The following is a 27,934-nucleotide window of genomic DNA, read 5'->3' on the forward strand; positions in this document are numbered from 1 at the left end:
AAAAAAATTCAATTACCGTTGTAAACGCATTATTCATTCAAAAGTATACGCTCATTCAAGAAAAATGGCCCGAGAAAGAATTCCGGCAAACAGATCTCAGCATACAGTACTAGCGAGCGATATAGTAGCTGCTGTGAGATTTAGACTATAAGAGCCTCCGGCATTGTCCCTCGCTTTATCTGGGTGGGTTTTAGGAATGGGGTAGGGGTAGGGGGTGGATAGATGGGGGGGGGGGGGGGCAGTTCTGATCTAATGGTTCAAAAAAAGTGGGTCGCTATGCCTGAGGCTCTTCTAGCAGTTCCAACGACGGCTCAGTTGCAAGATGGAAACAAATGTTTAAAAAGATGTCGAACACTACATTATGGTATAAAGGATTATTGTAAGCGAACTCTTGCCTTTTGATCCCAATAAACCCTTGTAGACTGGTATGCTCCAAACGGCTTCTCGAATAACTTGACTGTGTCTCGTTTACCGCCGAAATGGATACACACCAACATACTCACTGAAACACTGATTATTCACTGCAGGAAAAGAGATAAACAACTTGTGATAATTATATATGTTAAACTTAAAATGATTTTTCTAGAACGCAAACGGTTTGTAATATTTTTCATAAAAAAATATTAAAACTTATGACCTAATACTTTGTTGATTTTTTGATAAATGCAAAGAAAAAATGTTCACCCTATGGAGAATTAAACACCATGCTCTCGAATGGTAGCACGGTTAGCACCACCACTAGTACCATCGCTCAAACTTGGGCCTAAAAATTTCCCATGGTTTTTACTAGCTGCATGCTTCTTGAACTAGATGTGTCGTGTTATAAGGGGTATAAAACAGCTGTTTGCTACACACTCGTTGTCAAAAACTGGTCACAAAGCCTTGCCCGATGTGTTTCAGGAGTTTGCTTATCATCTATATACCATGGCCCTATAGGTGGGTAGTAAGTAGTATTTGTTTCCTTCTCAACACCATAACCAATGCCCAGAACGATCTGAATTGACGGTGGCTTGAAGATGATTATTATTTATTAGCAGCTACGCAGCCAGGAAACACGTTTTTTCTCTCTATATCCTTCTTCTTCTTTTTACTTTTTTCAGACACCCTTTGTAATGAAATATAATAATAATAAACGTATCAGACATCAAATTTACCCAATAGACCGGAACAAGCGTAGAACTCCATGGAGGCAAAAAACTAATCCAATTGTTCGAACGGAGTAAAGGGCGTTACTGCATTTTCAATTGAGCATGGAAAACAATTTAATTTTCGATTACACTATCAAATTGCCGGCTGAGTCCCTGATTCAAAATCGGTAGCAAATATAACTCCTTTAAGTCGCTATTAGCAAATGGAGCATAGTGAAATGGGTAAAACCAATTCCAAGATGGGACACCCTTTAAAAAATGGATATTCATGGTTAGATTTTGTAAATTAACTACGAAAAGAAAATAGCTGACAACTTTCTGACAGTAAAACAACAAAATCCAGACAATCCTTTGGCGTAATCCTGGCTGTCCAGACTTACGTAGTAATACTTTTTGAAGAAAAATATTTTGTTACAAGAGGAATTAGCTTGTCTTTCGTCAAGTTCCAAATCCAAGATCTCCTTGCGGTTAGATGGGCCTGCTTGAGGTTTGACTACGGATGTAACAATGTGACTATCCAATCTAGGTGTTTATTGTATTCGTTTCAGAACTGAAATAGCAATCACCTTGATGTATTTCGAGGGTTCATAATCAAAAGTTTCCTCCCAGTTAGATGAACCTGCTTGAGGTTTGAGTGAGGATGTAACGGTGTGGTTTAATTCGTTTCGATTTTTACCTGGTATAGTATCAAAAATATTATTTAAAAAATATGTAACCCGAAAAAGGACGATAGTGTTGTCATTGCGCTTTAAAAAGAAGTAACGAAAAGCAAATCAGAGGTGGAGGCCATCTACCTTTTCCCTAGATCGCCAATGTGTTGTTGTTTTTTTTTGCGTGGTAGGGGGGAGCGGGGCTATTCTGGACAAAATTTTGCAAACTGTTTTATAGCTGATATTTCTTTCAGTACAAGCTCAGAAATTTATTTTTTTGGTACTGAAATGTAGCCCAGGTTTTTTTCGTTTAAAAACTTCTTTTAAAAATGTTTTTTAGTAATAAATGGCTTACATATTAACGGTTTAGTTTCACTGAGCAGCTCTATAAGTCAATTAAGTACTGTTTTAACATGAGTTATTATTGTATCGTTTATGTTAAAAATATGACTTTGATGAGAAAGGCTTAGCCCATGTCATTCGGATGGAAAACCATTTTTTAAATTTCAAATCATGAATTTTGAATAGGGGAAATTTCTATACATGAAGAATTAAAAATTTACCGATAAATATCTTAATAAAATATTATGTTATCATGAGCTCTATGTGTATCGATGATTTTTACTGGCTTTGGGTCTATAAAATGGTTTGGCTTATATTTTTTTGGTGAAAAGCCGTTTTTGAAATTTCACATCAATTACCCAATCTGCTGCTGCCTATATAGTCTTTGAAACTATATTAACGATGTGTCTTAACTTATTCCGATCCTTAAAAAAATTGGGATACTTATTTCTAAGGTACTTATTTATAAGCTGTCAAAAGGCCGCTGTGAAACTCCCGACCTTTCGTGAATTGCGGTCATTTTTACACGAAATTTCGTGAAAAAATACGGTTTTCTCGATGGTGGGGTATGTGCAAATTTTTTTTTTTTAATTTTTTGGATTTGCATTTTTTATTAAGGAACGCAACCCAATTTCAAAGGCCGCTAAAAAATAAAAAATAAACCTAAAAGTGGGACAGACTATGGTAGCCACACTAATTTCTAACGTTGAAACAGCCAAAGCCATTCATGAATATCATATTAAACTAAAAACGGAGATTGACCTTCCAATTCCAGTCCCAGGACGAGGAATTCGGCGTTCTACTTTACAACCAAAATATTTTACAAACCTCGTAAGGATGAAGAAAGTCCCGTTAAAAACCTGAGTTCCCGGCCGACAAACATCAAGACAAGGCTAAAGAAAAACCGTTGCTAATAAATTTTAATTATTCTTTTGGTAGGAAGGGTAAATATCGCCAACTAGAGCAAAGATGAAAATTTCCCACCTCCGAAAATGAAACAAAGGAGAAATCGTGACAACACCGCGGGGTGGGATAGAAGGGGAGAAATGGGCAAAAATTACAAATCTCATTTTCAATTTAAAATTCATTACATTTAATGAAACTCAAAAAATTTGAAAATGACGTTTGTCATAGAACTAACGAAGCTCTTTATTTTTCTTTTTTTGGCGTCTTTGTAGGGTTATTTTTTCCCTAATTAGAGAGCGGCAAAGTAGCCAATTTTTAATACGCTTCTACAGCGTGTTCCCAAACTTTTAGATCCATTTGTAGCTGCCCTCCCCTTAGATATAAAAATCTGAAAAAAAATTCAGGAAGTAGCCAACCATTGTGGCTACTCAAAAAAAAAATTAACACCCTCCGTCAAAAACCCGATTTTTTGGGAACGCGGCAAAAATCGGCTTTTTACATAAGCTTCTCTCGCGCGTTTCCAAACTTCTGGTAGGTACTGTACAATCAGGATCAGTACCAGTTCTGCTACCGGTCGGCGCTGGAATATCTGGGCTCGTTCGACCACTACGTCGGATTCGACTGATGTCAGGGGACACAGTGCGAGGCGGCCGGTGGCTCGTCGACACCGTCACCGCCTTGGTCGCAGGCCGAATCCCGACTTGCTGTCCCTCCGTGGCACGCCTTCACCACACCGCCACTCTCCTCACACTGTGCCCTTCGATGATAGGATGATAGGACGAATAAGACAAACGTTTATGAGAGACGGATGGATGGATGGATGGAGTCCGTCTCGTCTCTTTGTCACAAAATAAGACACTCGAACAATCCTTGAAATGCCCCCACTCCTACCCCCACTCGTATTCCTCCTCCGACCTCCGAGCCGACCTCCTTTTTTCTATGTCACTTTGCGTCTGATGTTTGGGTTCTAGTTGAAATCCATTACCGTGTGCCGTGTGGTTCCATCCGTCGCCATCACAAAGAAAGTCAAAAGAAAAACAACAAAAAAGAAGAGAAGAGAAGTTGCGGCCCGAAATTTTTAATTTAAAAACTGAAAACTAAAAAAAAAGAAGCGAAAACAAAAGGCACAAAAAGTCAAAATGCGCGTCAATTTTTTGGGGGGCCGGGTGACTTGAAATTAAGGAAAGAAAAAAAAACTTGTTTGAAATTGAGAAACCAACTCGCAACGCAAAAAAAAAACAAGAAAAGATTATTAAAATTGTGTAATGGCGCCAATAATGTACAGATCCGGGTGTGGAGACGAGACGAGATTTGTTTTTCTTGTTTGTTTTTAAAAAAGGAAAAAAGAAAAAATTTCCCGCAAATACCGATTATTTTCAGTGTTCCGCTTTTTATTACCATACCGTACCGAATTTGTGCGCTTTTTTACGGAGCCCCACGTCAGTTATTATCGAAGGCAGCTCACACCACACCAACATTCTGCATTCTGCCATATCATTCCCGTCACGAGAAGACAAATAACTAAAACAAAAAAAATGGCACGCTGTAATTTTGGGATTTTATTTTTAACTTTGTAACTTATTTATTTCGTTGTTTTGTGCGACAATTGTTTTTTTTTTTTTTTTAGAAAACAGAAACACGCAAACCGGAAAGGCCTTCCTCGGGGCGATTTCCACTTTTTACTTAAGTTTTCTTTTTTTTTTTTAAACCGTCGAGTTTCATTTGTGTTTCTGAACGATTACAACCGATTTCCGTTGGCTCATGTCTCTCAGCCTCATACTGTCAGCGCGTTCGATCCCCCACTCATTAATGATTGCATTATTATTCTCTTCATCGTCGTGGCCAATCCTCCCAACCGTTTCATTATTATTTCCGTGTTCCCTCCCCCGTTTCATTTTGAGTTGCGCGTTTTTGTGTCGTTGGTTTTCTGGTTTTCTTTTGGGCGCAGACGAATATTTCTGATTTTTTCGAGAAAATGTTGGTTTGTGTGTGTGTGTGTGTGTGCAATTGCCGCGCGCGCGCGAGTGTGATGTGCGTATGTCTGTGTGTAAGTGTTTCTCATCATGCGTGTATGTAGCCGCTTCGCTGGAATTCGAACTGAAACTGAACTATTGTGGGCAGCTTATTTCGTTTTTCCCTTTATTGTAAATGTGTGACGATTATTACAACAAGAAAGGAATAACGAAAAGATGATTATGCAATTCCACGTCTGCTTGTTTTGAACTTGATCGGCGTCGAGATTTCATTGCATTTTGGGGGATTTTTGTCTTCTTCTTCTTCCGGCTTTCTTGTTCCAAGTTTCAAAAATGTTGGTGAGGAGAGGAGAAAGGTGGAAGGGAAATGTTGCAAACTTAGCGACGGTTTTTCTTCTACAATTGGCTTAAGCGTAAATCAGATCGTCGCGACGTGTCTGCAGACGGCGAATGTGGTTGTAGATCTTGACGGCCGGGCCCAGCTTCAATCCCATGTTGCCGACGACGTCGTTTCTCTTCATCAGCAACAGGGACGGACCGTCGATTTCCTGCCAATTGGAAAAAAAGGAAAAACAAAAAGGTGAGAAAATAAGAAACACACAGCTGCTGGGAACCATTTGTCGTTTTCTCGTGTCAATTACATTGTGGCGCAACAGAGCGGCCTGCTCTTCGAATCCCAGCCGGCTGAAGTAACTTTGAACGTCTTCCGAAGTCCAGAGCGAAGCGTCGGGAATACTCGGGTCGGGATTGGGGACGCAATTCCACTCGAACGGAGGGCCCTTGAGTTCCAGTTGGCGCGTGCCAAACACCCACGGACCGAGACTAATTGGCGCCAAGGGCTGAAACGACGATGACGACGAGATCTTGCTGCTGTTGTTCTCAACTTTGCCTTCTTCCGACGAGCTGTCCTTGACCGGAGTTTTCTCCACCGACTCGTTGGCTCGGCAGTCGTCGCAAGCCCAGTAACATCCGTCGGGCGTAGACGCCGGTGGTGAAGCCAGGAAAGCGGTGGAACGTCGTGTCGCACTCGCACAATCACTTTCAATACGCTAAAAGTAATACGTTTTTAAGTCATCAATTCCAGGTGTTTTTATCACTACTATAAATATATAAAGTTCAAATTAGGGATGGCTCCAAACAAGACCTATTGTGAGGATATAGGCGAGTCTGTTTCCGTCTTGCTGTGCTGGCTTCTTGTGGCCTGGTAGTGGGGGACTGCATTTCAAAGGTGTTATCGTCGATTCTAATCAGTCAATGGAACTTACGATGTGAAATTTGAAGAAGGAATCACTTATATACCTTACACCTCGCCTTATACCATGCTTAAAAAAATATGTTGCACCAGTTGACAGCTTTAAAGCCTTGGAACCGCTGGAACCAAAATCTTCCCAGACTCCCAGAGCGTGGAGAGACGAGGCCAAGAGGACGACCATAAGATCTGTCAGTAGAAGCAGCCTGAGTCGCGCAGCAGAACTCCAGGGAGAAGAAAACCTAGAGGAAAATCTCCTGCAAATGAAAGCAACTTTTCTGTCAGAACCTCTTCTAGCCTATAGATAGAGCAATATAAATAAGAATGAGTCTAAAATGAGGCAATCACCTCAAACTGAATTTACCAATGATGGGAATGACTCAATATCTTCAACTAGACATTCACCAAAAGTCAGATTGACAAAGACATTCTATGGGGTAGAAGAAGAAAAATCATCTTGGCATTCTTGGGAAGATAATATGCGTCTTGATGCGTTTTTCTAGACAAAAATCTTCCCGCTTGTATAGCTACAAAAACTAAGGTAGGCCTATAGCCTAGAATTGCTTAGTGTCATGTAATCTTATGATTTTGAAAATTCATGTTATTCCTTCAGGTATCCACACAGTCTGTAAATCAACTGGACAATAATGTCTATTCAGATGAAGGTTATGGCTGCTAGCTCCAATGGAAATGAGCATTAAACCAAAAGGGAATGAAGTCAATGAACAAACAAAAGATGCTCCAACTACAAATGATCGCAAATGAATTCTGGTCTACAAATAATGAGAGTGCAGGGAATGGGGAAACAATTGAACCGATTATAGTTCATTTACAGCCACTCTTACAACTATTTTTCTTGGCAATCTTATTTCCATGGCACTTTTTCTTTACCTGATTTGTAAAGAAAATAGGCTAAATGCCTTTTCGAAGGCATGCCTCGGTTATTTGCTTTAGCAGTTCTTTTGTCCATGTATACAACTTTTTTGCATCCTTCTGCATCCAATAATTTTATCTTGCTATTTCTTTTATACTTTCAATATTGTCCACTGGAAAAGTTGTTGAGAGATTGGCGAGAGTCAATCTTTCCATCGAAACTCTATTGTAAGCGAAACTCTATTGTAGCGCGACTCTAAGTAACGACTCGGGGTAATAACATCGAAAGTATTAAAAAAATGGCAAGATAAAATAATTCAATAAAGAAAGATACAAATAAAAACTTAGGCCTATAGATAAATATGATAAAAACTATTTTAGATTCTTCGGTATCCTAGTATGCTTTTAGCTAATTCCGGCCTTCATCCGCCTTCATCTTCATCTTCCTACCTACCTAAAAACCTACTTTACCTAACGTAGGTTTTTGACCACCGGGGATTTTCAGTAAAAAAGGTTAAACGCCATCTTTTACCACTAAGTGAAATAATTCACTCATTTGCTTAGAGGTTTTTTCTTACTTTTCAATATTTGACTTGGCAATAATATACCATTATTAATTAAAAAATCACTAAAATAAAATTTCGGGATTGAGGAAAATCGATAGCCTAATTTTTTTTATCTCATATAGAACTATTATTAAAAAATAATAGACAAGTAAAATGTAAATTTTGTTTTTGAATAAGAAAGGGGGAGAAGGTGCAAGAGGTGTAAGCTAGTATCGCCTATCCCTTTAGACGCATACTGGGATTCCGAAGAATCTCCCGATCAATGTTAGCAACCATCAACATCCGATTAAACTCAGGCCCTGGAAATCCCCGTGTCTCCGGACACCCCCGTGTCCCAGAACCTCCGTGTCCAGAAATCCTTCAAACGTTGCCAGTAGTACATGAATCAACTGGGATGACTACCACATGTGATGTAGTAAAATCTCTGATACCGGATATTGATGTATATGTTATTAAGCCATGATTCGAATGCACTAGTTCCATGCCAACTAGAGCACCTCGTTGACTTCCGAAGAAGCCAACGACCATCCATTCCATTGATGAGCTACACCTCTCTTCTGCACCTGGGATTGAACTCGGGTCCCCGCGGGAGACCCGGTCACCCACATTTTAGTCGGAACTTCTTCCGATGGGCTACCCTAGTAGTTAACTATAGTATAAAATTCTTCCTATTTATATATGACTTTCTGTTTACATATCATTATACTATTATTACATAGACTTTTCCCTATTTAAGTATTTATACATCAATTCCTATATATATTATAACGCTTTGGACGTTGGGACTTGTGAAGGAGTTGTATGACACCAATGCTAGGTTTCAAACATCTTCAAGGCTAGCAAATGAGCTTTTGTTAAGAACCATTGCTTCATCTTTTTAAATCTTTAAAAATTGGAGCTAAAATCAGCATTGCCATGGGTTTCATTTTTTATTTTTAAGATTCGAGGAAAGTAAATAATAAATAATTCGAAATTCGATAAATGTTTTAACATTTTATAGGATTCAATTTTAGAAATATGTAACGTCGATGTATAATATTTCAAATGTTTAAAAAAGAATGTAAGCAATCAATTCCAAACCGTTTCCATGTGGTTACAACGGGAAGGATATAGGAAACTCCCGGGAAACTCAAAGCAGTGTAAAAAGCTCGGTAAAAAGCAAATCATGGCGATAATAAAACTACACGTGTATAATTCTTTATTTTGGATAAAATGACTAATTTTTCCATTTTCCTTCTGTGCTTTTTCATTTCTGAATCATAGGCTATACAATTATCATTTTGGGTGGGATCCTCAACTGCTTGCTCAACTGTTGGGAAATAAAATCCATCGGCAGAAAACGCGGAACACATGAGCCTTGAGCCTCTCCTCTAGTATAACAGAAAAGAAAATCCTATAACGAGGAGGTGCCGGTGTGGCGGAAGGTCCCTCTTGGTCATAATAAATAATATGACTGATGACCTCATGAATTTTAATGAAATGAATAGAAAAGAATCAGCCAACAGCAGTCGGAGTAGCCTACCGTTTGATAACGAGCCCGTAACTAGAAACCCCACGGTCTCTAATATTCCGACGGGAGAGAGAGAGAATCATCATCGTGAATCTTGCAGCTCCTTCGTCTTCTTTTCATTTAATTAGGAAGTATATATTCATACATGTAGCCCCCCATTAGGCCTATGTAGGCTACTGGTTTAGCCGTTGTGGCGTCGGGAATCTGAAAGAAACCGGATTCGCCTTGTCAGCCGCCCACCAATGGGATTATTGACTAACAATAATATAACTCCAGCCATGATTCGAATGCAATAGTTCCATGCAAACTAGAGCACCTCGTTCGCTTCCGAAGGAACTATAACGACCATCCATTCCATTGACGAGCTATACCCTTCTCGACTCGCTCGACATTTCTCCATCCAATAAGAGTTTTCTACAGATCCTTTATATACAATTTAACAGAAGACATAACACCGATGACGTCATTCGCTTAGGCCTACATTGTTTCAAAAGTTTTTAAAATGTAATACCTTTTGAGCGCACCGATATAGGCCCTATGCCGTTGCAGGGCAGTCAACTAAGGTGCTATGCGATTCCATCAGCAGCATGCGAGCCAATTACTTCGTGCTGTGTGTCAGTCGGAAAAGCCAACTGACGATTTAAACATTCAATAATCCTTTTAAATGTTAAAAATTATTGAAGAATATTCGAAAATTAATTACATTTACCGGAATAATAATCATTTTGGAGCAACTAAACAATATAGATGATAAACAATTGTTTTAATGGCAGCAAGCGACGCTGCTGCGTAACTTGCGTGGCGCATTTCGTTGCTTATAAGTTATATAAGGACTCTGAATGGCTCACTCAAATTATTCTTATGAAACTTCCTTGAACAATCATCATGGCCAACAAAAAGGGGAAGAATAGAAAATCGAGAAACAACGGTTGGGTAGCATGGAAGTTGAAGAACATCAGAAAAAGGAAGGTTTTCCATCAACCCCACCCTCCTCTACACCCGATGTCCCTTAGCGACGAGGACGCTGCCATCGACTTATGTTTTCTACTCTTTTGCGTACTTACACTTCATCTGGGCCCGAGTCTATGGAATTACATGACCAGACGAATATGGAACGACCCAATACCAATCGCGGTTGACGCATATGAATTCTTGAAGACTATCATCGACCTTCGGAGGACAAATGCGTCCCTTTTCACAACCAATAGCCCGACGGACATGATCAATCTAGAAACTGCGCAGGAAGGCAGATTGGCTGTCGCCCACGGATATTTTGACGAGGTCTCCTGAAATTGGTCCGCCTACCTCTTATCATGGGTCGAGGTACTGAAAATGATAGATGCACACACAGCCGCTGCTTCCGTTCAAGCTATTCACGATGAATTGATCTCTGGCAACAAGAAACCTCTCGACGTGGTCGTATTCTCGTTCACAAGACCCGACTTTATGAACCGAGGAGTGTCTCTCCAAAAAGAAACGAAGCTGTCTCGAGCACAGTACATTAAAGCCATTAGGATTCAGATGGCCCTCTACAGGAGCATGGTAAAGAATTTTGGGCCAGCTTTACGCGACGAAAATCATATCAGAACCGGAAAAGCGAGAGCGGACTCCGAGATGGACGTTCAGAATTTATTATTTGATTTGCTGGAGATTTGGTTGCAGAAGCCGCAGCAAGACCCGGATACGTCAGCAAATGTCAAAATACTCGAAACAGCTAAAGAAGGAAGAAATATGATCTGCCATTCGAACTTGCCGCTCCTTTTGACTGATTGGGAGGGGGTTCTTCTTTCCTGGCAACAGGTAGCCACACTAATTTCTAACGTTGAAACAGCCAAAGCCATTCATGAGTATCATATGAAACTAAAAACGGAGATTGACCTTCCAATTCCAATCCCAGGACAAGGAATTCGGCGTTCTACTTTACAACCAAAATATTTTATAAACCTCGTAAGGATGAAGAGAGTCCCGTTAAAAACCCGAGTTCCCGGCCGGCAAACATCAAGACAAGGCTGAAGAAAAACCGTTGCTAAATATTAATTATTCATTTGGTCTCAAAACGTCACAATTTTTAATAAACTTTCGAATAAAAATATCACAACTTGAGTGTAATAGTGTAATAGCTATCTTATTATTTATTCATCTTTAATCGTAATGAATATGAAATTCCCTATCAATCTGGGGGAAAAGGGGTCGCATTTCATCTCAGACAAAGCCATAGAGGCACCGAAACGAGTTAAAAGATGAACTCGAGGGGAAGAAAAAAAACCCTAAAACGGAAAATTATAGCGTAGATGTTTAACCGTTTTAATGTCCATTAAAACGTTCAGAAATCAATTTAAAAATTTAAAAATTATTGAAAAATATTTGAAAATCAATTACGTTTACCAGATGAATAATAATCATTTTGCCATTTTGGAGTAACTGAACAATATATAGATAATAAACACGAATAAACAATTGTTTTCATGGTATCAACTCAAGTGACTTTGTGTCACTGACGTGGCGAAAAATTGATTAAATTTGAATTTCCTTTAGTCTTTTTTAGAAATATACAAATTGCAATGCCCCCACTACTCCTACCCCCACTCGTATTCCTCCTCCGACCTCCGAGCCGACCTCCTTTTTTCTATGTCACTTTGCGTCTGATGTTTGGGTTCTAGTTGAAATCCATTACCGTGTGCCGTGTGGTTCCATCCGTCGCCATCACAAAGAAAGTCAAAAGAAAAACAAAAAAATAAAAAGAAGAAAAGTTGCGGCCCGAAATTTTTAATTTAAAAACTGAAAACTAAAAAAAAAGAAAAAAAGAAGCGAAAACAAAAGGCACAAAAAGTCAAAATGCGCGTCAATTTTTTTTTTTTTTTTTTGGGGGGGGGGGGCGGGTGACTTGAAATTAAGGAAAGAAAAAAAAAACTTGTTTGAAATTGAGAAACCAACTCGCAACGCAAAAAAAAAACCAAGAAAAGATTATTAAAATTGTGTAATGGCGCCAATAATGTACAGATCCGGGTGTGGAGACGAGACGAGATTTTTTGTTTCTTGTTTGTTTTTAAAAAAGGAAAAAAGACAAAGATTCCCGCAAATACCGATTATTTTCAGTGTTCCGCTTTTTATTACCATACCGTACCGAATTTGTGCGCTTTTTTACGGAGCCCCACGTCAGTTATTATCGAAGGCAGCTCACACCACACCAACATTCTGCATTCTGCCATATCATTCCCGTCACGAGAAGACAAATAACTAAAACAAAAAAAAAATGGCACGCTGTAATTTTGGGATTTTATTTTATTTTAACTTGTTTTTTAACTTTGTAATTTATTTATTTCGTTGTTTTGTGCGACAATTGTTTGTTTTTTAAGAAAACAGAAACACGGAAACCGGAAAGGCCTTCCTCGGGGCGATTTCCACTTTGTACTTAAGTTTTCTTTTTTAAAAAAACTGTCGATGAGTTTCATTTGTGTTTCTGTACGATTACAACCGATTTCCGTTGGCTCATGTCCCTCAGCCTCATACTGTCAGTGCGTTCGATCCCCCACTCAGTAATGATTGTATTATTATTCTCTTCATCGTCGTGGCCAATCATCCCAACCGTTTCATTATTATTTCCGTGTTCCCTCCCCCGTTTCATTTTGAGTTGCGCGTTTTCGTGTCGTTGGTTTTCTGGTTTTCTTTTGGGCGCAGACGAATATTTCTGATTTTTTCGAGAAAATGTTGGTTTGTGTGTGTGTGTGTGTGTGCAATTGCCGCGCGCGCGCGAGTGTGATGTGCGTATGTCTGTGTGTAAGTGTTTCTCATCATGCGTGTATGTAGCCGCTTCGCTGGAATTCGAACTGAAACTGAACTATTGTGGGCAGCTTATTTCGTTTTTCCCTTTATTGTAAATGTGTGACGATTATTACAACAAGAAAGGAATAACGAAAAGATGATTATGCAATTCCACGTCTGCTTGTTTTGAACTTGATCGGCGTCGAGATTTCATTGCATTTTGGGGGATTTTTGTCTTCTTCTTCTTCCGGCTTTCTTGTTCCAAGTTTCAAAAATGTTGGTGAGGAGAGGAGAAAGGTGGAAGGGAAATGTTGCAAACTTAGCGACGGTTTTTCTTCTACAATTGGCTTAAGCGTAAATCAGATCGTCGCGACGTGTCTGCAGACGGCGAATGTGGTTGTAGATCTTGACGGCCGGGCCCAGCTTCAATCCCATGTTGCCGACGACGTCGTTTCTCTTCATCAGCAACAGGGACGGACCGTCGATTTCCTGCCAATTGGAAAAAAAGGAAAAAAAAGGAAAAACAAAAAGGTGAGAAAATAAGAAACACACAGCTGCTGGGAACCATTTGTCGTTTTCTCGTGTCAATTACATTGTGGCGCAACAGAGCGGCCTGCTCTTCGAATCCCAGCCGGCTGAAGTAACTTTGAACGTCTTCCGAAGTCCAGAGCGAAGCGTCGGGAATACTCGGGTCGGGATTGGGGACGCAATTCCACTCGAACGGAGGGCCCTTGAGTTCCAGTTGGCGCGTGCCAAACACCCACGGACCGAGACTAATGGGCGCCAAGGGCTGAAACGACGATGACGACGAGATCTTGCTGCTGTTGTTCTCAACTTTGCCTTCTTCCGACGAGCTGTCCTTGACCGGAGTCTTCTCCACCGACTCGTTGGCTCGGCAGTCGTCGCAAGCCCAGTAACATCCGTCGGGCATAGACGCCGGTGGTGAAGCCAGGCACGAGCGGTGGAACGTCGTGTCGCACTCGCAGCATAACAGAACCGTGTCCTAATGTCAAAGTACAAAAAAAGAAACGATGAAAACACATACATAGAGGGGTGTGACATTGGAATGCCAATCACAGGCAGAATGTGTGACGTCAAAATCGGTCACAATTACCTGTTCCTGAACAAGTTTGCAGACGCTGCAGGGACGGCAATCGGGGCATTTCCATTCCGACTCCGGGACACGGGGCAGGACGTCTTGATCGAATCCCAAGCATTTGGCGTGAACTGCAATCGAAAAAAGTTTTATTAAAAAACAAACAAAAAAACAAACAAATAGTAGTAGGGCTGGTGTGTTTACCGTTTCGGTTGCATTCGGAGCAGACGAGCATTTTTGAGGTGACTCCTCGTAGTATGACGGTGTAGTATTTGCAGAGGAGACACGCTTTGAACTCGGAATGCGAGTAGTTGTTGGGGGGCGAAGATCCGGTTAATAGAAACGGACTTTTGGATCGCTCCGGTGTCGTGGCAAAGCTATTGCGCAATTCACGGTTTTTTCTGCCCGTCCCAACGGGGCGACCGCGTTTTCTGGGGATCACCTCGACGTCTGACGGGTCGAAAACTTTCTTGGCCCTCTGCGCGACGCAATCAAACGAATGGAATAAAATATAGACGTGTCCGCCATTATAAACAACGTCAACAGTCGACGAGTGTCAATTTCTAACGAGAAAACTTACTTTCATTCGTTGGCCGACACGTTCTGGTCGGGGTGGCGTCGGTGGTGGCGACTTTTCCACTTTGCTAGGAACATTTTTGCTCTTGTTCAATTGATTCTTTGATTTGTTCAAGTCTTCTGCTGCCCCAGTGGACTTCCTTTTGCTTTTCATGTGCTCATGCTTCCACCTACGATCAAGATTTTTCAAGACACTTGGTGGCAAGGTAAAGGTTTCCTTGCTGATGGAAGCTATGTTGCAAGCTGTTATCTCCCGGTCAATGAGATTGTCAATATACTTTCTTGAATATCTCCCATGATCTCTTGACTGCAGGTAACTTGCAATGCTGGAAAGAGAGAGAAATACAAAAGTTAGCACACATATATACATTGAGTGTTAAGTCATATGGTGGCTTGTTCACCAACAATCAACAAACCTTCGTATGTTTACAGCTCCAGTTTGACTTGGAGGAGTTGGTTGATCGCAAAGAATAGCTGCAATAGCTGCTGTGACAGCAGAGCTGTAGGTAACTGGTTCAGGACTAGCATCTCTGGGCTGCTGCTGTGGAGAACTCTCCACTGTGGTGGAAGTATTCGCAGCGTCCGGCCCAAAATATTTGGCTGCATTGCGGTAGCTGGTGCGGCCCTTGAATTCCACTTTGATGATTTGTTCATTTTCGATGAGCTCATCGACGTCCGCGCAACACGTTACGGGATCGATGCCGTGGCGTCGGAAAGCGTAATTCTTGATACCTTCGAGATCCGGCCTGGCTTTTCTGTGCTTTAAATGCTCTATGGCCTGTATCACGTATTCGTACTTCTTCTCTAACGTGGTCATCTTCCTAATCAACCGTCCTAATCCTGATTGAAAACTACACAACTAAAAAAACAATTCAACAAAATTTCGTTTGCGGTGATACCAAGGTTGGGTAAGAAATAAGGACTAAACAGCAACCTCACCTTCTCCGGTGTCCTCCTCAGCACGTAGCACGTACTCCGGAATATTTATTTATTCTTTTCTCTCCTAGGTCTGAAGATGATCTGCTAATAGGTTCCTCGAATCAAATCAATTCAATTTTTTAATAACTGTGTAAAATAAGTTATTGCGTTCAAGGTTAGAGTAGGAAAATTCTTGGGAAAAATCCGCACTTTTAGCCCCACCTCCTCCTGCCGATCGACAATAATAGTTTGCGTCAACTCCGCTAGTCTTTTTTTAACAGCTCCACAAGAGGAAACGTCAAAACACCCACTTCCCTTGACATTCCTCGCCGTTTATTGGCTTCAATTTGTAAGCTAGTATATAGTTAGATGAAATCATTATCTGCGTGAACTTGGGCCTCTTTTGATTAAAATTACTTCATGTTGTCTTTATGCAGTTATTCCTTCACCATCTGTGGATCACAACTTCATAGGTTTCGTTCCTATACTTCCCCGTTTCGATCCAGTACCCTCATCTTCAACCACTATTTTTGCTGATTTAAATAACAGAATCAACCATGGCAACGCAGTAAGTGTTGATCGTAGCTCTACTTTATTGGGAATTGAGTTAGTTTAGATCACAGATTAATTTTCCTTCTTCAGTGGTTACAGTGGAAACTCCTTTGATCGTTGGGTTGAGCAGTCATCCATTCATGGTACTGCTAGTGACAACACAATGAATAAGATGCAGCACCAGTTCTGGGTTGCCAAGCAAACCATCTTGAGAAGGCTTGGCAAAAAAGAAGATGATTGTGTAGTAGCCTCTGATGCTGAACTGGATGCCAAGCTGGAACTGTTTTTGTCCATCCAAGAAACATGTTCCCAACTGTACAAAGTTGTAGAGCAATATCAGGAAAGACTACAAGGTAAACAAAACATTAATGACTTGTCAATGTTGCAGTAGGCCCTGTAATGCATATGGAATGTTATCATTTATCAATAGTTCTTGCCCAAGAGGAAAATACTTTTGGCCACTTCCTGCGAACTAATGGAGAACTAGACAAAACATGTGCTGGTAAGATGATGAATGCTGTTGGAAAGGCAATGATCTATTCAGCTCAGCAGCGTGTTAGTTTGCGCTCTCCGCTGACCCGCCTGTACCAAGTAAGTTATTTCTCGAAAAGTGCCTGCTTAACGGAGGGCCGTTAAGCCACCTAATCGAAATTTCGCATTAGAAGTAATCACTCCATTTTTGTATTGATAGGAAGTGGAAACGTTTTGCCAAAGAGCTGTTGAAGATACCTCTTATACTGTTAATGAAATGGAAAAATGTCGCAATGATTATCGGGGTATGTTTGCCAGTTCATTTTTACACATTTTCGAATGCATTTAATATGTGCATGGATTGTAATTCTATTTATCAAAAGGTGCGTTACTCTGGATGAAGAACGTCTCTCAGGAACTGGACCCAGACACTTTCAAGCAATTAGAAAAATTCCGTCGTGTGCAGAGTCACGTCCGCGCTAGCAAATCTAAATTTGATCGCCACAAGCTGGCTTGTCTACAGAAAATTGATTTACTGGCAGCTGCGCGTTGCAATATGTTCTCTCATGGTCTTATTGTGTACCAGGATAACATGGCCACATTTTGGAAGAGAACTTCGAGTGCTATGACTACTGTTTCTGAAGCTTATAAAGGTGTCTCTATTTTACAATTCGTATTGTTTCAGATTTCTTAACACTTAATTTTAAATGGTTTAGGTTACCAGCCTTATGAGTTTACTTTTGTGAAAGGGTTGACCTATCCTTCACTGAAGCTAGCCGCCGAAAAATCCTCGTCTCCTGAGCCAAAATTGTAACGCTTATTCTATCGATAACGTAACAAATATCGGTTTTATATAAATTTCTTAATTTTTGCAGCGAGTTCTTTTTTGAAAGCGAATTTCGCGATGAAGAAAAGCCAGATACTTCAAGTCGAAATGAGGATTGCAAGAGTGCACAAAGAGAAAAGTCAACCACTAACAAAGGACGTTCCAAGTCTAAATCGAACAAGAAAGAATCGTCAGAAAGCAAACCATTACTTGGAAAATGTTCTGATGATCTTCTAGGAGGCGACGGGATGGATGATCTTTTAGGATTGGACCTCACCAGTGGCAATGATTCTGACGCTTTGCTTCTGGAATTGGCTTCTTTGGATTTTGGACATCTTCCTTCGACAATGGATGAGCCCTCACAAGGCCTCGTAACAAACGATGATCTGACATTCCAAAATGACCAATCGTTTCTAGCTAACTTCGATCAAGTTTTCGGGTCAACTAAACCAGAAACTGAGGGCGATTGGAATTCTTTTCTACCTTCCCATTTTCTAACAAGCAACTTTGTTAGTGACGAGTCATCTCTTTTGCTTTCGGACACGTCTGCGCCTTCGTTGCTGTCTGCTGAATCGAATGCTCCAAAGGACTCTACCGAGAAAAAAAATCTGAGCGAAAACACTTCAAAAAAGGTATTTTTCTGTTAAAAAGTGTTAACAAATTCGATTGTTCCAGAATTTGATTTTTCCAAATACAGGCGATGGGCAAAGACATGTCATCCTGGTACAATCTTTTTGCCGATCTCGATCCACTAGGGAATCCCGATGCTTTGAGCAACAACAAAAAGGAAGATGACGATCGTAATTGTTAATTTTTTTAACACATACGTTCATGTCTTCTCTACATTATTCTAGTCTGTTTTCTGGTCTAAATGTCAACAATCAATCATTGTTTTTATTTTATTTCTTTGCTTCACATTTATTTCTGGATTATGATATTTTCAAAGAATACAATCAATGCTTTAGGAAATCTTGTATCCATTTAAATTGCTTCCAATGCTTCATCAACTTCTGAAATTATTGACTTCAACTTGCTCCATTGAGTGCTATTCAAACTGATCCCCTTTTTCCCTGGCAACTGCTTTCCATCTTTTTCATAATATTCACGAATATCAATGAATGTCTGTGGAAATAAACTGTGAATTAACATAGTTGATAAATAACTACAGGTAACTAGGTAAGTACTTTTCCTCTCCAAGATCGGACTTTCAGAACACGTTGCTTATCCAGATTCCATGATGGCTCAGCGTCTTCAGATTGCTGAACACTCTTAGCTGCCCCTGAAGCAGTTGCTGCTGCAGGTTTTTTAGATTTGGCAGCCTCCGTTTTGGGTGGAGGATTCCTCTGTGATCAATAGCAAAATTAACATTTGATTCTAGGCAAACTTGTAAGGATTATTATATTTATTTTACATCTTCAGGTCCACTGTCAGAAGAGCTGGCACTTCCAGATTCTTCCTCTGCACTGGACACCTTCTTACGCTTGTTATTTTTACCAGAGGTTCTAGGCATTTTGATTGCGGGCAGTACTAATACACGAGATTCTAAATTGTACGAACGTTGATGTAGCGATGTAATGTAAGGAGTAAGGACCCGAGAAGTTGCAGTACTCTAAAATTTGGGCGCCATCAGAGAAGTAGACGCTGCCGCTAAAAAAAAGTCAAAATTAAATTTTTATTTTGTATGAAAACGCTTTAATTTTGATTGTAATTTTTTTAGAATAAAAAAATTATTTTTCGTCAATTTACTGAGAATTATATTGTATTTTTTTATTAACAAATGTGCAGTGGCATTGTTGTGCTGAATTCACAAAACTGATACTGACTGGCTCTCGCACGTGAGATTGGATTTCCGAAAAAATTATATTATTATTGTAGAATTTAAACTGCATTTACTGGGTTACGACTTACGAGTTAAGAAAAATATCTCAATTAGTTTTCATTGCCTTTTCACACTTATCATTATTAGTTGGTGAAACAGTCGTTTGGATCGAAAGAGCTGTTTTCGTTTGTACCTTTTGGTTCCTTTCGAGTGTAGACGAATTTTTTGTTACCGAGTATACATTTATGCTGTTAGCTGTCAATAAGTTATTTTGTGATCTGTACTGTTGGTGTCATGTGGGGTTTCTGAATTCTTAATATTTCCAAAGAAATGGCCAATATCCAACTGTCAATCAACCCCTCAGTGAAAGCAGCTATTTTTGAAGCGCTGCAAGCTGGTGTTAGTGAAAATACAGCCTTGATTAAGGAGGCAGAAATTTATTTGAAAACTGTTGAGAGTACTCCTGTTTTCCACCTAACATTGATTGTAAGTTCCATTGAAAAGTTTCTATTCATACAACCATATAAGTGGTTGAGTTTTTCTTCAGGAAATTATCACAAACACTTCAGTTGATGTAAAAGTGCGTTGGCTGGCTTCTGTGTACTTCAAAAATGGGATTGACAGATATTGGCGTAAAAATACATCCAAGTAATTCAATTCCCTGTAACATGATTTTAACAGTAACAATTTCAGTTTCATTTTTAAACAGTTCAATTCCTGAAGGTGAAAAATCTGTTTTACGGCAGAAACTGATTGGTCACATACATGAACCTGTCCTACAAGTTGCTACACAACTAGCCATCATCATTTCTAAAATTGCAAGGTAAAATTTTTTTCCATAAATGAATTGTTCATTCTCACTTCATGTGGTTAATCAAATATGATTTGTTTTCAGATATGACTATCCCAAGGAATGGCCAGAATTGCTGCCTTCCCTCTTGCATCTTGTGAGAACTGAAGATGATTTGGTTCAACAAAGAGCCTTGCTGTACTTGCATCATGTGACAAAATCTCTTGCCTCTAAAAGACTGGCAGGTGATCGACGCGCGTTCCAGGATCTGAGTTCCGAAATGTACAGCTATGTTTACGCCCTTTATAGTCACCTGAGTCAAACGCTTCTGCAACAAGTAACCATTTCCAATCAGATTTTTATGCAAGACCGATCTGAACTTTTTTCTTTTTGTGTGTGTGTTATAATGTAGATGGAGGCGGGTAATGCTGAAATAGTTGGGGCTACGATGGAGAAAGCATTACTGTGTTTGCGCGTTATGCGTAAATTGACTGTTCATGGTTTTAAGACACCTCATCAAACCAATACTGTTATGGAATTCGTTCAGAGTTTGTACGAGCGAATTAAAAACCTTCTCCAATACCGTAAGTGAAGGAAACCAAATCACTTGACCGTCGGTCTAATCATTTCTGTTTTGCAGGTCAAGTTGTTCTTTCCAATGACACATTGTTGGCGTTGTGCGAAAAATATTTGGTTGTTCATTGCAAGGTTCTCCGGGATCTCCTCGACTTCCATCCTTTTTCCTTTGTCCCGTTTATCCGTATGACCGTAGAGTTCGTTCTTCACTATTTGTTCCAACCAGAGAACCAAGTTCTACTCTTCGATTCCTTTGTTGTGCAGTCCCTAAATCTGGTGAAGGGCATTGTACTTTGTGCCGAATATAGACCAGCAAAGGTTATCGAAGGTATCTTTCACATTTTCCGTCTCAAATTTAACTATGACTTAATTTTTAACTGGTTGTCATTTCAGATACCAAAGAGCCTGCCACTCTTGAGGCCTATCGCATAAAGTCGGAAGTTTTTACACCTGAATCACTCTCATTGATGTGCCGTCAATTAATTGAAAATTATTTGCTGCTGTCGCAAGAGGATCTACATGTCTGGGAAACAAATCCGGAAGAATTTGGTAATTAAACTGATTTTGTAATTCCTTAATTTTTAATTTAAAAAATGTATTTTTTTTTAAATAGCCGCTGAAGAAGGTGGGGAAGCTTGGAAATACAGTCTTCGGGTGTGTATGGAAATACTGAATTATAAATATTGTATTGCGACTATGAATTCTGTCGTTTTTTTAGCCTTGTACGGGATGTTTATTTCTAAGTCTCTTCCACGAATATCAATCGATCTTGAGTCCCGTACTGATTTCGATGCTTAACGAGAGCATGGGACTGATACCACCAGATGATATGAATCGTATAATCAAGAAGGATGCTCTTTACAATGCTATTGGACTTGCAGCCTTTGAATTATTCGATGAGGTGGATTTTGATCGCTGGTTTAGTCAGGTTAGTAATATTTGAAAACTATTCGTAACAGTAACTGATTCCCTTCCATTCAAAGGTTTTGTTGCAAGAACTTCGCGTTAAAGAGAATAACTACCGTATTCTACGACGAAGGGTGGTCTGGCTGTTGGGTCGTTGGATTGGTGTTAAACTATCGGTTGACCTCCGACCCTTGATTTACGAGACGGTAACAATTGTCACTTCTTTCTCCCATATTTGTGTGATTACGTCGTTTTTGTGTTTAAACTAAAAAGGTCCTTGGTTTAATGGAACCCAGCGAAGATCTTGTCATTCGACTGTCTGCTGCTGTGACATTACGATCAGCTCTGGATGACTTTGAGTTCAACGCCGAGCAATTTCTTCCGTTTCTAGAACGCTCTTTCTCATTGTTATTCACTCTTTTGAAAGAGACTGAAGAATGTGAAACCAAAGTTTGTTACATAAATTTTTGTTCGATCAATACTTTTGTTTTTCATTGTTATCTTTTTGCCTTTTAGATGAATGTGTTAAATGTGATGTCGCTTCTCATCGAATTACTGGGGAACCAAATGAAGCCTTTTCTCGGTACGTTGCTGCAACTCCTTCCCGCTTTATGGGATGCTTCTGAGGAGCACAATCTTCTACGGTGCGCTATTATTAGCACCCTCGTTCATGTTGTTAAGGTAAATTTTTTTTTTTTTTTTTTTAACTATGTATTGGCCTGTTTAATCACTTTATTACTATTAAACAACCAGGGAGTAGGAAGTAATACTGAAGATCTGCTTCATTGTCTGCTACCAGTTGTGGCCTACAGTACTGACTCTGAGCAACCTGCCCATGTATATTTGCTGGACGATGCTTTAGCTTTGTGGCAGGCCATGATCGAATCATTGTCTCAGGCTAATCCTCAAGTACTGCAGCTGTTGAACAATATGCCCCAGCTTCTAGGTATTGCTTTCATCTGTACTCTTTAGCTGGTAAATTCCAATTGATAAATTTCAATTGTTTTCCTTATTTGTTTAGAACTAGGATCTGAAAATCTCATTATATGCTGCGATATTCTTAAGGCATACATATATTTGTGCCCTGATGAATTTTTTGCGGTGAACTTATTACTTTTAAAAATTATAAAATTTAAAGTTGTTGAACCAGTGGTATGTATTACAGATGTACGGATCTCGCATCGTCAATGTTCTAATGGAACAAATTGTCGACATGCGTCCCGAAGGTGAAATAAGAGTTATGTCTGTGATAGAGAGCATGCTTGTTAATCGTCCAGAAACCGCAGCATCAATCGTTTCTCCCATTTTACCATTCGTGGTTTCGTAAGTGAAATTTAATCTTTTTGTTTTGTTCTTCTTGAACCAATTAAATTTTTTTTTAAGGAGCTTATTGGATGGATCAAGCACAGCTTTGATTATCACCTCCTTCTTTTCGGCCATATCTCGGGTTGTGCTTGCTTCCAAGGATATTTTCTTCCAAGTAAATTTCTACATTTAGATCTCTTTTTATATTGAATTTAATCCTCTCTTTATTTACGTTTCCTAGGTAATTGCAGAAGTTGCTCGAAGAGAAAAACAAACCCCTGAGTTTGTACTGGACAAGTTTATGACTCTATGGATTGACAAAATGTCCAGCGTTTTCGCATTAGAAAAGAAGAAACTCCTGGCTATTGCGTTGGCTTCCCTTTTGACTTGCCAATCAGAGTAAATTATTTTGTTCTGTTCTTGTATTTTTAAATTTGGAATCTCATAACTCCTATTTGCTATATTTATCTGTAGTATTATTTTGGACAAAGTATGTGGACTTTTTATGCGCATCTGTGAAACGATCAATGACATATTGCCACCGACTGATTCCGGGGAAGAAATCGAGTAAGTGCCTTCGTCTATTTGCTTAGTGACATAAATTTATTTTATAATTTTTCAATTCAGTCGATTGGTGTACACCCCTGGACATGTTCAAGCTGATGAAGGAGAAGAGGAAGTTGACAATGAGCACTTAAAAAGATACATTTCTACTCGTCGCTCCTTGGATCCAGTTTTCACACTTCCGCTTCCTACATACTTTCGCAGTCAGGTAAATTAACTAAAATGAACCACGAAGGAAAAGGTTTGTCTACCAACAAAATAAATACTGCTTGTTAAATTTAGATATCGCAGTTGGAGGCACAAGTTGGTTCATCCCGCTTTCAAGAAATGACGCAGACAGTCGATAATGAAACTTTGGAAATGATGCGAAATTTCCTCGGCTCTCATCCTCGCAACAACCAATTGTGAAAATTCAGTCTTGTCTATGTATTCTTACACCATCGATATCCTTGCAAACTACTCCCTTCCATTTTTGAAGCTCTTAAATTAGCATTTCAGTAACCCATCATGAATACAAAAGACTATGTTACATATTGTTACAAGTGAGTATGTTTGCATGAAACGTCTTTTTTTTGGTTGACTGAGCAAATATTTCGGCATTTCGATGGTTAACCTGACAGCTGAAATTTTGCAGACCGCTGCTTGAGGCAAATGGGCCGAGAGTGGTGTACCGAAAACTGCGATCGTTATGATTGTCCATCGATATCGCGATTGAGGATTTCACCGATTTTACGAATAAAATAAAAAATTTACATTCAAATTTTCATAGGGTTTAACAGCTTAAAAAGAAGGGAAGAAAACCTTACCATCCATTATTTGATCTTGCATGATTACACCTGATTACCTGCTTTAAAAAAAAGTCCTATTTTTCATTGCTTGCCCAAATTTTAAAAAAGGCTAATAGGAACAAAAGCCTCGCGAAAGTAATTTTCACTAGTAGGTAGAACAGGGATTCCACAAGCTTTATTTCCTAGACGGGGAATTTATTTAGCGATGCGGACGTGTTCCTATGAGAATTGAATGTCAGAATAAGTTGCGTTGAAATTCCGCCATTTAATTCCGAGATACTGATTGAAAATGTTTTCCAAATCCTCGGCTGATTTACAGTCGTAAAAAAAGCAGTTTTTGTCCTTATGTTTAACTACATTTCTCTTTTCTACCTTTACGTCTTAAAAAACACAAGTTACAAATAATCCGGTAAGCAAATTAACTGGTACACATTTAAGCATTTGTATTGGTTTACATCATAATACCTGTACAACAAACGCTAAAGTTAATCTCGAATTTGAACATTTTAGACAATTTGACATGAAATCAAATAAATCAAATAAAATCTTGCCAACCATCTTGTTTCTGTTCTTACTCCAAATTTTCCGGCACACCAAAACTAATCTGTGGAAACCATCAACTTTCCATTTCAGATGGGACAAATACTGCAGCCAGTTTGCTCAAAATACCTGTTAAACCTGTCCGAAACCTGTATAATTTAATTTCAAAAAGTTACATGTCGTTACATGTCTACATAATAACACTAAATATAAATATACGGCATTAAGCATCAGACTGCGAGGAGTTTTTAAATCAGCTGTTCATACAATTTTTTGCGAACCATCCTTTTTTCATTCAAAACATACCATAAATTAAATGAAACATGCAATACCTAATACCCAAAACGCGTGTTACACCAATGTCGCCTTTAATTCAGCTAACCATCATGTATGTTCCACATCTTAGTCCCCCAACTTCAGATGGCCAGGATTCCGAAGCATTCATCCTTGTGTTCCTGCCAGTAAGCGCAATGATGCCCTAGCGGAGAAGCAAAAGCTAACATTATCATACAGTTTTGTTCAAGAAGAACCGATCAGGACAGTATCATACCATCCAAGTGTCTGTCCCCTGAAATATTATATAAGCACATAAGAAAATTTCGCCATTCAAACGCATTTGCGTTTGAATGGGTGACGTCTTACATTAAAATTCAGAAGGTGCTAAGTAGACACAGAAGTGAACTAACCTGATTTTAAATAAACACCGGACAGCCCGCCTTCGAACCGTTGATAGCCACCACTGCCGATGAATCCTAACACCATAAATGAATGTTTAAAAAATCAGAAGCTGTAAAAAAAAATACATTTTACCAGAAAAAGCAATTCAACTAGTTCATGGAAGAGCTCAGTAAGAAGTATTTTCCACACAGAATATTTTCAGGTTTCAAATGTCTAAAAGCATCACAGCATAAACATGGTCAAGGATAATTATAAAACGCTTACAACTCAAAAGAACACGGAAACGTCTACTAAAACCCAGGTCGGCGGATACTGCTTGTAGAGTTCTGCGATACTTAACCGCCCAATCCTACAGATGTAAGCGTAAAAAGCGTTGTTGTTATTACACTGAAGACCATATTTTATTCCATGCTTGAATTAATTAATCAGATAAAAATTTCCACATGATATGGTACACTTCTCGGCAGGAACCATTGAATTGATATTTACATCATTTGCGTAATTTTTGATCAAGAATAACAGAAGATTTACGCTTACCATCCACGGCACGCCGATCCACACTACGCCGCGTAGTTGACTACAAATTTAATTCAAACGATTACACAAAACTTCAGAATAATTTAAAAAAAATATGTCACTGCTATCAACTTGTCAGTACCAGAATTCCCTTTCATTACATAAATTCAATGACAATGTCTCATAATTCATTTGTCCTCATTCTAAAAAAAACAAAACAGTTAAAAAATAAATACTCACATAAACCAAGCGATGCAGCCGCCATCAACAACCAGACCTACACCAGACCTGTTGAAACAGGTCAAGAAAGAAGTGTTTAAGATTATTTTACACAGCCCAAACACTATAGACAATTTGAAGTGAGTTTTCAGACTGCAAGGAGTTTTGAAATCACAGTTGCTCATACACAATTTAGCGAACCATCCTGTTTTCATCAAATAACAAAACATAAATTGAAAAATGAAAAGAGCATTACTTGACTAACTCATGGTTTCATCCCAGCGGCTTGCTGCCCAACTTATGTTAGTCACATACAGCTATGGAGTCAGTGGCCCTGTACTTAACTCAAAGAACATTCACATCAGTTAGCAAGGAAATGAATAGTAAGATGGGTTTTACATCCTAAATATTAACACTTTGGATTGGACATCATTTCGCCCTAGTTCAAGCAAATTCTTTCTTCACGCTAATTAAGCTCAGGAACCATGAAATTAATCATTTGACCAATTTAATCAACAAATTATTGAGCATCCATTGCTGGAATTGCAACTAGTTCAATTCAAAACTTCAATTGAAAAGCGACATGAACATTAAAAATACATTTAGCCAACTTACATCGCCACGTGAGAATGACATCAGGTTTTTGTAGGATGAAGGAACGGCCTACTGTACCATACAGCAGATGAGACAAGAATGACATTTTAAATTTTGCTTCCCTTTTAAGAAAACCATTGGTTTAAACAACGTTGCCAAAAAAAGTGTTGCTTCTCCTGGCCCTGGCGGGCTGGCAATTAAGAAAAAAAAAATTAATTGTAAAATGTTAATTGTAAATAAAAGATAAGAAGCCAAGGCCTACAAAATCTAAATTACATTTCTAATAGGACTAGTCTTCCTAGTTCCGGCTAGTTCCTGTAATCCTTTTGAAATTTGAAATTAGGAATTTCTGAGGTGCCAGAGCTCTGCTATAGTCGTCTGCATAGCAACATTGCCAGATATTCTTTTGCGACGTTTCTTTTTTAAATTAATGGCATTTGCCACATTAAATTTAAAAATAAATCATCTACAATTAATTACAGCTATTCTTTCGTACATTTTACCTTTTTTAATTAATTATTTGATTGTATTTACCCGGCGTCCCGGCCCATTCAGCTGACATGCAGCCACCTATCGGTTAAGAACCGAAGATTCATTTAATTCATAAGCTTTTTCTCACGTTCTTCATTATCGCCGAACGATTTTAAATTATACATGCTGACAAGGCGGTTAGTTGATCTATTTTTCCGTCTGTCGATTCTCGGTGAGATTTTGATACAAAGAGTCGAGAGACGGAAAGCTGAAGCGAAAGGAGAAAAAACAATTTCATTCCCTTTCGTGGGCCCTTGCCTTTCGCCGGGCCATGATGTATACGCCAGCCCAATTGAAAATGGGGCTTTTTAGTCGGATAACTTTTCTCTCTGTGAGTCTTTATAAAACCTGTTGCCCCTTCTCTACATATCTTTCAAACACGCCCACCTCCAGCTCTAGCGTTCCATTTTCGTTCAACCATAGTTGTTGTAACGCGCACGGCCAACCTCTCCGGACTAAAAAAAGGGACGAGATATGATAAAGTGGGTCCGAACTTGCTCATACATGCGGACGTCGATGCCGGTCAATGCCAAATAGAGAGAGAGAGAGAAGAAGTATGCATGTCGGATATAAAAGAATGTAAGGTCTAGCCGAGAGAGAACTATCTATTAGCTGCTGTTCAACCCAGGTACAACCACACTCTGCGCTTCTATGCATATTTGTACACACATGAAAGTGTGATGCGGTGTA

At 39.3% G+C, this 27,934-nt stretch overlaps 4 protein-coding genes across 6 annotated transcripts; 2 read left to right on the forward strand and 2 right to left on the reverse strand.

The window, feature by feature from the left end:
- Window positions 1-13,069: 13,069 nt before the first annotated feature.
- On the reverse strand, window positions 13,070-15,703 carry LOC124312637 (protein let-418-like). 2 transcript variants are annotated; one of them, XM_046777124.1, is made up of 7 exons: window positions 15,591-15,703; window positions 15,068-15,510; window positions 14,656-14,977; window positions 14,280-14,553; window positions 14,094-14,206; window positions 13,572-13,982; window positions 13,070-13,468 (listed from the first exon to the last, which is right to left on the reverse strand). In XM_046777124.1, exons 2-7 carry the CDS (start codon window positions 15,466-15,468, stop codon window positions 13,328-13,330), a joined length of 1,662 nt encoding a protein of 553 aa, XP_046633080.1. In that variant the 5' UTR covers window positions 15,469-15,510; window positions 15,591-15,703; the 3' UTR covers window positions 13,070-13,327. The 2 variants fall into 2 exon arrangements, with proteins under 2 accessions (XP_046633080.1, XP_046633079.1); XM_046777123.1 differs by lacking the exon at window positions 15,591-15,703 and having other exon boundaries at window positions 15,068-15,563.
- A 117-nt stretch (window positions 15,704-15,820) lies between these two features.
- Window positions 15,821-18,387, forward strand: LOC124312638 (islet cell autoantigen 1-like). The gene is made up of 9 exons (XM_046777125.1): window positions 15,821-15,918; window positions 16,007-16,137; window positions 16,212-16,474; window positions 16,552-16,712; window positions 16,813-16,897; window positions 16,976-17,245; window positions 17,309-17,402; window positions 17,468-18,050; window positions 18,116-18,387. Exons 2-9 carry the CDS (start codon window positions 16,127-16,129, stop codon window positions 18,227-18,229), a joined length of 1,581 nt encoding a protein of 526 aa, XP_046633081.1. The 5' UTR covers window positions 15,821-15,918; window positions 16,007-16,126; the 3' UTR covers window positions 18,230-18,387.
- Window positions 18,304-19,053, reverse strand: LOC124312639 (RNA polymerase II transcriptional coactivator-like). Its single transcript, XM_046777126.1, has 3 exons — window positions 18,830-19,053; window positions 18,603-18,761; window positions 18,304-18,540 (listed from the first exon to the last, which is right to left on the reverse strand). Exons 1-3 carry the CDS (start codon window positions 18,926-18,928, stop codon window positions 18,400-18,402), a joined length of 399 nt encoding a protein of 132 aa, XP_046633082.1. The 5' UTR covers window positions 18,929-19,053; the 3' UTR covers window positions 18,304-18,399.
- A 170-nt stretch (window positions 19,054-19,223) lies between these two features.
- LOC124312259 (importin-11-like) lies at window positions 19,224-23,917 on the forward strand. 2 transcript variants are annotated; one of them, XM_046776714.1, is made up of 21 exons: window positions 19,237-19,253; window positions 19,566-19,723; window positions 19,785-19,885; window positions 19,947-20,060; window positions 20,133-20,364; window positions 20,440-20,611; window positions 20,668-20,931; window positions 20,997-21,152; window positions 21,217-21,257; window positions 21,322-21,531; window positions 21,587-21,715; window positions 21,783-21,959; window positions 22,026-22,190; window positions 22,263-22,455; window positions 22,531-22,610; window positions 22,675-22,832; window positions 22,893-22,989; window positions 23,056-23,213; window positions 23,289-23,381; window positions 23,442-23,586; window positions 23,661-23,917. In XM_046776714.1, exons 2-21 carry the CDS (start codon window positions 19,568-19,570, stop codon window positions 23,784-23,786), a joined length of 2,967 nt encoding a protein of 988 aa, XP_046632670.1. In that variant the 5' UTR covers window positions 19,237-19,253; window positions 19,566-19,567; the 3' UTR covers window positions 23,787-23,917. The 2 variants fall into 2 exon arrangements, with proteins under 2 accessions (XP_046632669.1, XP_046632670.1); XM_046776713.1 differs by having other exon boundaries at window positions 19,224-19,723.
- Window positions 23,918-27,934: the final 4,017 nt, after the last annotated feature.

Source organism: Daphnia pulicaria, chromosome 8 (genome assembly GCF_021234035.1).
Source record: "Daphnia pulicaria isolate SC F1-1A chromosome 8, SC_F0-13Bv2, whole genome shotgun sequence".
NCBI classification, from domain to species: domain Eukaryota; kingdom Metazoa; phylum Arthropoda; class Branchiopoda; order Diplostraca; family Daphniidae; genus Daphnia; species Daphnia pulicaria.